General features: G+C 49.7%; 1 protein-coding gene across 2 annotated transcripts; it reads right to left on the bottom strand.

Moving 5' to 3' along the window:
• Window positions 1-3,868: 3,868 nt before the first annotated feature.
• SMIM12 (small integral membrane protein 12) lies at window positions 3,869-8,012 on the bottom strand. Of its 2 annotated transcripts, none has more exons than XM_084786225.1 (2): window positions 7,869-8,012; window positions 3,869-4,779 (listed from the first exon to the last, which is right to left on the bottom strand). In XM_084786225.1, the coding sequence occupies exon 2, from the start codon at window positions 4,772-4,774 to the stop codon at window positions 4,496-4,498; it is 279 nt and encodes a 92-aa protein (XP_084642351.1). In that variant the 5' UTR covers window positions 4,775-4,779; window positions 7,869-8,012; the 3' UTR covers window positions 3,869-4,495. The 2 variants fall into 2 exon arrangements, with proteins under 2 accessions (XP_084642351.1, XP_084642350.1); XM_084786224.1 differs by lacking the exon at window positions 7,869-8,012 and adding an exon at window positions 7,507-7,673.
• Window positions 8,013-8,350: the final 338 nt, after the last annotated feature.

Below are 8,350 nucleotides of genomic sequence, written 5' to 3'. Positions count from 1 at the left end.
GCACCGAGCCATCTTGCGGGCCCTCACTTTAATCTTTTTTGTTTTGTTTTGTTTTTTAAATCCTTGTGAAATGGCATCTCATGTATATCAGGCCTTGAACTTACTGTGTAGACAGTGGCCTTGAACTTTTATGTGTGTATGTGTGTGTGTGTGTGTGTGTGTGTGTGTGTGTGTGTGTATTTTTTTTAATTACTATTTGTGTGTGGTATGTGCATTGCATGTAGAAGCCATAGTACAACATAGGTGATGCTTAAAGAACAGCGCTGTGGACTTGATTCTCTCTCTGTCCACCTTTTTGAGAATTCCTGGGATTGACTTCAGGCCACCAAATTACCTGCTGAGCAATCTCACTAGCCTGACCCTGAAATTCTGATCGCTCAGCCTCTACCTCCCCAGTGCTGGGATCACAGGCGTGACCACCCCGAACACACCCAGTTTATATAGTGCAGGAGACAGAACCCAGGGCCTCGTGCACAGGGAGTCAAGCACTCTAGCCTCAGCTTTTCTTTAACAAGTTGTCGATATTTAGAAAACAGGTTCTACAAAGACAAATAAGAAAAACTTAGCCGGGCGTGGTGGAGCACGCCTTTAATGCCAGCACTCAGGAGGCAGAGGCAGGTGGATTGTCGTTGAGTTCGAGTCTAACCTGGTCTACAAAGCAAGCCGAGGACAGCCAAGGCTACACAGAGAAACCCGTCTCAAAAAAAACGAAAAACAAAGAGAAACTTTATTCCATGTCTGGCATCTCTCAAGGGAGGAGATATAGAAAACCTGGCGCCCCTGAGTGAGCGGAACAAACGGAAAACTGTATCTTTGCTGCCCCCTATCGAAAGGCCAATGGTTTCCAGTTTCTAGCCTGGCCAGGCCAGTCACTCATTTGTCACCTGACTGCCCCCTGCAGGCATCAATTTTTAGCCTAGTGGAGCAGAGGCCGGGCAATACTCAGAACAGCCACAGAGTGGCAGCACGGGGCTGTTAGTGAGACGCATCACCGGCCTCGCAGCTTAGATGATGCTTTCAGAGCCAGTTATCTTCCCCTCCTGACTTGGGTGGTACAGTTGCTCCTAATGCTCTCCATCAGATCTGTTCAAGCATCAGTGGCTCAGCTCAGCAACCCCTTTTAGGCATAGAGGGGCAGCTACTGACTGGACTTCCTCTCTTCCAGGCCACCCTTTGCCATCCATCAGACCTCTGGGGAGAGTTCCTGAGATAAGGGAGGTACCTTCCTCATTTAGAGGCAGGTTCGTGTTTAATCAAATAAATGCCCACCGTACTTTCTTTGCCCGCTTGGCTTAGCCATCTTCTTCCACCCCTCCGCTCTCACTCCCTTTACAAGCTCCCCGGCAATATCCTGAGTGGTAACATACACTACAGTCCTTTTGGAAAGGTGTTTTGTATTATTCATGGAGACCTACTTCATCCAAGGTCATTTTCTCCTCCTACCATCGACTCCAAGATGCAGGAAAAGCCTTACACAAGACAGTCGTGGCAGTATTTTATGGACAAGTGGAACAGTATTTCCATGCAGCAATAGAGACACCTTAGAGTTGGCTTTTCCTGTAGCGTCACCTGATGGGTACATAATTAAGCAGCTACTAAAAACAGCAGTGAAGGGGGCTGGAGAGGCGGTTCAGCGGTTAAAAGACATCTCTCCCTCCCAGAGAACCTGAGTTCGGTTTTCAGCACCCAGAATCGAGTGGTTCACAACCACCTGAGACTCTAGCCCCAGGGGACCTGACACCCTCTTCTGGCCTAAGTGTGCACCAGCACATAGTTCACACACACACACACACACACACACACACACACACGTAACGCATGTTGGAGGTTGGTCTGGTGGCTGCCCAAATAAGCAGACTCACATATCCCAAAATGTTTGTAACCTTGCCTAAGACTTTGTTCCTGTTCGACCAATAAAAAGCCAACACATCTGGGCAGGGCAAATGGAATAGGTGTGGCTAAGGTTCTCAGGCTTTTGGGAGAGACCCAGAGAGAAAGGGAGGAGGAGGAAGGCCTCGCCATGGGTTAGGTGGAAGAAAAGCACATGGCTGGCATGGATGGAGGGAGGGTTTGGCCCAGATGAAGAGCATTAGCAACTATTTGGGATTATGGATGGGATTATAGGATACCTACCCCAATATGGGATGTAGTTTAGGGGATTAATATCTGCCCTGCCCCAAAGAAGCAAGGCTATTTTAAAATATAACAGGTGTCTGTGTTTTATTGATTGATAATAGGTTAGAAAATACCACCATAATAATAATGATAGGGCTAATAAGAAACATTAGGCCCAACTTTTAAATTAACCACAATTTTTTTTTTTAAGTACTAGAGGGGCCAGGTGAGTTACACACGCCTTTAATCCCAGCACTCGGGAGGCAGAGGCAGGTGAATCTCAGTTTTTTTCAAGGCCAGCCTGGTCTACAAATGAGTTCCAGAGCAGCCAAGACTACACAGAGAAACCCTGTCTCAAGGAGAAAAAAAAATGTAAAGTGGCTGGAGAGATGGTTCAGTGGGTAAAAGCACTGACTGTTCTTCCAGAGGGCCCTGGTTCAATTCCCAGCACCCATGTGGCAGTTCACAACTGTCTGTGACTCCAGTTCCAGGGGATCTGACACCCTCACACACACACACACACACACACACATACATGCAGGCAAATCATCAATGAACATTAAAAACAAAACTTTTTTTGAGTATTAGAAGCACAGGCTGGAGAGATGGCTCTGTGGTTAAAAGAACCGGCTGCTCTCCCAGAGCACCCGTATTGGATTCCCAGCACCCACATAACAGCTCCCAACCATCCCTAACTCCAGTTCTAGGCGATCTGACGGCCTCTTCTGGCCTACCTGGACACGAGGCGTATGTGTGGTATAGCCTTACACATACCCAAAACAGCACCCCCTCACATAAAATAATAAAATACATTTTTGTTTGTTTGTTTTTCAATACAGGGTTTCTCTGTGTAGACCTAGCTGTGCTGGACTCGCTTTGTAGACCAGGCTGGCCTCAAACTCACAGAGATCCACCTGCTTCTGCCTCCCAGATTGCTAGGATTACAGATGTGTGCCACCACATGGCTATATAAAATCTTTTTTTTTTTTTTTAAGTATTAGAAACAAGCAAACGATGGAGTCCATCTTGGTAGCGCAAGTCCCAGCTACTCATGGAGCTGAGGCAGGAAGGTCAAGGAGTTAAGAACATCCTGGCAACCTAATAGGACTGAAAAAAGGAGGGCTAGGAATGTAGCTCAGTGACTGCATACCATGTGTGAGCCTCTGGGTGCCACTTCCACAACCTCCACTCCCCAACACAACGCCGACCACCACATGGTAAGATGAAAAGTTAAGTATAGCCATGGGACTCTCATAAAACCTCCACAGGAAGCTAGGCACATGCCTTCCATCTCCGCTCCTGAGGCGCAGAGGCAGGCAGATTTCTGTGAATTTGAGGCCAGCCTTGTCTACATAATGAGTTTCTAGGCTAGCCATCAGTGACTCTGTTTCAAAACAAAGCAAAATTTAAAAGCCCACAGGGACCAGAGTGAAAACAACAAAATGGAACATTGGGAGTGTGGGCAACCTTTTCTCATTCCTGCCCACTTTCTTTAATGTGCAAATATCCCTGAGTGTGTGTGCTACCAATTTAGACTCCCGAGATGCTGCAGCCTGTGCAACCATGTTTTAAAAAAAAAAAAAGTCTCTTGGGAACTTGTGACTGCGGGAGTCTCAGCCAGCACTCAGTAAACACAGCTTCCAGCTGTGCGCACAGCCCTGGGTCGTCTTCAGACATTACTGATGTCATACCCCAAGAGCCTGTGCTAACTCCTAGGAAGATCCGGACCCTATCCAGAAAACAACTCCATCAATGTGTCTCAGGCGCCACTTTAATTGAGGTTCTCACGTCACAGTGAGGACGGGTGGAAGACAGTGACTATTCCCAGGCATATGCCCCTTCGCCCTGAGGTAAACAGCCTGAGCTCCCACAGCAGAAGCCTGCTTTCCCTCCCCTGAGAATCCTACTCCTGAGCCAAGAAAGGGAATAATGTGCACAGAAAATAAAATAAAATAAACTCATCAAGGGAGCCGGGGAGATCTTTGAATTCTTTCCAGTGCAAAAACTAGAACTAGACAGGGAGGTGCCCCCCCCCCAATGGCAACAACAACCCCCGCCCCAACCATTCCCAGCTGAGGCCAAGCGCCTCTCCAGGGAGCCGGCGGCCAGTGTTCGGTCCCCAGGGCTGTTCCCTGCAGTGCTCTCAGGTGGAGCAGAAGCCTGCACAGTCACGGAGAGCCCTTTCAGCAGTCGCCATCTTCCTCTTTGCTGGCCCCTACTGCCGCAGCTTACAGCCATTGAGGACCAGCCAGTGTGTGTGTGGCTGAGGGTGCAGGAGGAGCCAGAGTGAGCAGCAAAGCAAATCAGATGTTCTGAAGCCGGGTCACAGGGTGGCAGGACATGGCACAGCCCGGTGCACCACAGCGACCTGGGCCCTCCGTTAATTCTTCTCTGGACGGTTTCTGTTCAGGACTGCTTTGGGGGCGAATTCCAGCTTGTCCTTAAGGCTCACCACCTGAGTGTGGTCCTTGCCTAGCAGCTCATCCAGCTTTCGGTCCTCGCGGCGCTCCGAGATGCTCTTCTCCTCCTCCACTGGCTGAGGGTCCTTTCCCCTGAGGAACCATTCCAGGTGGTAGCCCACAGCCCCGACCACAAAGGCCACAGGGAAGGTGACATAGGGAGCATAGGTCCGCACCACGGTCCAGAACACCGGCCACATGACATCTGCAGAAGCATACAGCGAGCATTAGGGGGAAACGAGCATCCCCTCCCCCCAGCACGTGTGGACAGCCCATGGGGCACTAATAACTGAGAAAGCCAGCAGCCACCGTGCTTTGTGTAACTGTTGGGTCCCTGAAATACTCTAGGAAGTTGTGAAAGATTGGACTGTTAAGGGTTAAGGGTTGAGGATTAAGATCTCCACGAACTATGCTGTGCCCCCTGTGTGCTCCTCACAAGGAGCTTCCGAGCCCCACCTAACTGAGCTTCAAACCTGGTGTGACCTGAGGTCCCCCTCCAGTCCGTCAACACTTCAGGAAGGGAAAAGAAGTCTTTTCTCTCCCTATGAAACCTCACATGCGCACCCAGCCCCACTCTGAATTCTGGCTCTGTGATGACACGTAGTTCCTTTTCCTTGGGTAAAGTACAGGGGCTTATCTAAACAGCCAAAAACTATGGTCCACTCCCTAACTATTCTGGACTAAAGATAGAGAAAGGCTTTAAGACATCTGGAATTGGCTTTTCTAACAATGACACTAACCTCTAGTTAACAAAGCCCGGTTAAACTGCCTTCAAAATATACTACCTGCAACCACACTCACATCCTCACGCTTGCACAGTACGCCCCTGAAAACACCATAAATGGAGACAGTATTCCAGGTGCCCTAGGACCCTAATACTTGAAAACTCTCAGTGGAAAATGCTGTAAAATAAAAATAACAAAAACTGTGGAGCTGTCCCTTGGGCTTCCGGCAATGAAACACCAAAGTAATACACAAACCCACTTACTCAAATGGCCACTTAGGCACAAATGATTAGCACTATTAAATTACTATTTATACCATTATTTAATTACTGTTAAAATCATAAAAGGCCATTGACAATGAACATAATAATGCTAGCTACCATCTACTGAGTGCTTATTTCAAGCTGGGCCTTGGGCTAAGCACTTCACACACACACACACACACACACACACACACACACACACACACACACACACACGATGCTCTCTAATCCTCATATTCACTCCTCGGTCATCAGCACTAAGTCATTTGTTTACGCTCCCATAAGTATTTCTCCAACACTGCTTCTTCTCTCTGTTATAGGGTGAGCCTGGTGAGACGTGTGAGCCTCATGGAGGAGGTTTTTCTCCCTCTGGTGGAACTGGAGTGTCTTGTGGGCCTGACACTACATAGGGATGGATGGTCATGGGTGGAAAACGGCAGCTGATTCAAGTTTCTCCTCCTGGTCCTTTGACCTGACACCAGACCCTGTGCGCTCCCATGTCACCCTAGTTATTACCTGGCCCTCACAATACCTCTATGATGTAGGACTCTTGTCTAAGGCCACAGTGCCTCAAAGGCCACTATGTCAGCCTGCTAAAATCATGACAGGTGTGTTTGAGGCCAAGCCTGGGCTTTTTTCTCTCAGAGAGAACACTCTGCAGCTGTGTGTGTGACACCTGTTCAAACCATGGGCATCAGGAGTGCATCCTGAAGCTCCTCATTAGCTCCCCCCCCCCCATTACATTGAAAGGCTTCTTTTCTTATGTGCTCTAAAGTTATGACAAGAGATTTGTAAAACCCTGGGATGATTACATTAACAAAGAGGGACACCCTAAGAACACCAACAAACTCAATACTTCTCCACATTACTTTCTGTCTTTTAAAAAGGTTTTGGGGTTTTTTGTTTGTTTTTGTTTTTTTTGGGGGGGGGGGAGACGATTGGTTGGTTAGTTTGGGTCTTTTGAGACAGGGTTTCTCTGAGTAGCCTTGGTTATCCCAGAACTCACTTAGCAGACCAGGCTGGCCTTGAACTCAAGAGATCCCCCTGCCTCTGCCTCCCTAGTCTTACTGGGATTAAAAGAATACACCACTGCCAACAGGGTTTGTAAGACAGATTCTCACGTCGCTCAGCCTGGCCTCACACCCTTAATGTAGCTGAGGATGACTGTGAACTACTGATCCTCTTCCCACTTCTTAGGTGCTTACGATTACAGGTGCACATCGGGCAGGAGTTCTTTACAGCACTCCTAAATAGTGACTCTCAATTCAATTTTCCGTTGTCTTTGTTTGTTTGTTTGTTTTTTGTTTTCCAAGACAGGGTCTCCCTGTGTAGCCTTGGCTGTCCTAGACTTGCTTCGGAGACCAGGCTGGCCTCGAACTCACAGCGATCCGCCTGCTTCTGCCTCCCGAGTACTGGGATGAAAGGCGCATGCGCCACCCCACCCGGCCTCAATTTTCCATTGTCTTAACGCCAGTCTACAACTATTATTCTCTTACATATAAAGCGCAAGTGCTACATGACCCAGACAACCAACTCCTCTGCTGCAAGCATTGTTTTCATCCCTCAAAACACCTTGAAACTTTAGAAGGCTAAGAACCAAGGATGTCCGGATCGTACTATGCTCTGGGCCTCCTGCCATCTTGCTATCCTCCCTGGCAAAGTGTTAAAAAAAAAAAATGTGATCGAACAAACGGCAGGCAGAATAAACAAGTCGCTAATAGAAGACTACAGCAGTCTTCCGCCCACACTCAGAGGGGCAGGAATACGATCACAAGCAGCTAGACTTCATGAAATCATCCCTGGGGTATCGAAATGTAAGTAGCAGAAGTGTCTCGCAAATACTGTGACGCCTATTTCCAGCCGGGCATAGAAGGGAGCCTGCCAAAGAGTCCAGGTACAGATCAACTGGGCCGTCCGGAAACCTGTCCTTGTGCATGGACCCACCGGAAGCTACACTCCAAATTCCAGAGCAGTCGTGAGAGGTCCGGGAATGTGAAACCATCAGCCTTGACAGCTACTCCAGTCAAGTTTGGGGATGGGAGCTCCAGTGAGGTCAGAGTCATCAGCTGCCGGTCCCCTGTCCCGTCACACCACACGCGTGGCCTCGTCACCCTCCCGCCTGCGGGTGCCTGAGGCGGACGAGTTCTGACCGCAGCCCACACTCGGCTAGCCAGAGATGGCCAGGGCCGGGATGGTCACGGAGACCATCGCTCCGTCAACTAGGAGGGCACGGCCAGGTGCGGTCCCCATGGGACCCAGGGCCAGCGATCCTGGAAAGTGAAGCACCCTCGGCCCTAGGAACTCACCTGCGGCCCAGCCCGCACACCCTGGACCGGCCCTGCGCCGCGCCCGCTAGCCGGGAGCAACACGGAGGTCGTGGCTCCCAGTGGCCCGCGGGGCGTCGCCCGAGGCCCCGCCCACTGGCGTCCTGGCTCTCTCGGAGAGCAGCGATTGGCTGAGCTCCGGCCAAGCGACAAGAGAAAGGAAGCTAGGCATCCGCCTCTCTGTTGGGACGGACGAATAAGTGTATAGCGGCCCCTGGCGGCTCGGAGGCTCCCCTGTGTCGCTGCCACATGTGTGTGGAAAATGGTGAAAAGTTATGCATTCTCTGATCCAACTGAAGTTCATCGGGCATCTTCTGAAACCTAGGTCCGGTGTTACCGAACCAGAAAACCCAATCCCTGACTAGCTTAGCTCCCTTAGCAGAGGATAAACTAGTGCTTTAAAACCTTAGGGCCAGGCGGTGGTGGCACACTCCTTTAATCCCAGCACTTGGGAGGCAGAGGCA

Source organism: Acomys minous, assembly GCF_964271855.1.
Source record: "Acomys minous genome assembly, chromosome: 6".
NCBI lineage: Eukaryota > Metazoa > Chordata > Mammalia > Rodentia > Muridae > Acomys > Acomys minous.
This window is presented reverse-complemented; position numbering and strand designations above follow the sequence as displayed.

Excerpts from the sequence above, each read along its gene's own strand:
- SMIM12 (XM_084786224.1), bottom strand. The coding sequence starts at position 7,564 with ATGGTTTCACATTCCCGGACCTCTCACGACTGCTCTGGAATTTGGAGT. Across the intron at positions 4,780-7,506 it reads AATTTGGAGTGTAGCTTCCG|ATGTCATGTGGCCGGTGTTC; the intron begins GTGGGTCCATGC and ends ATGCTTCTGCAG.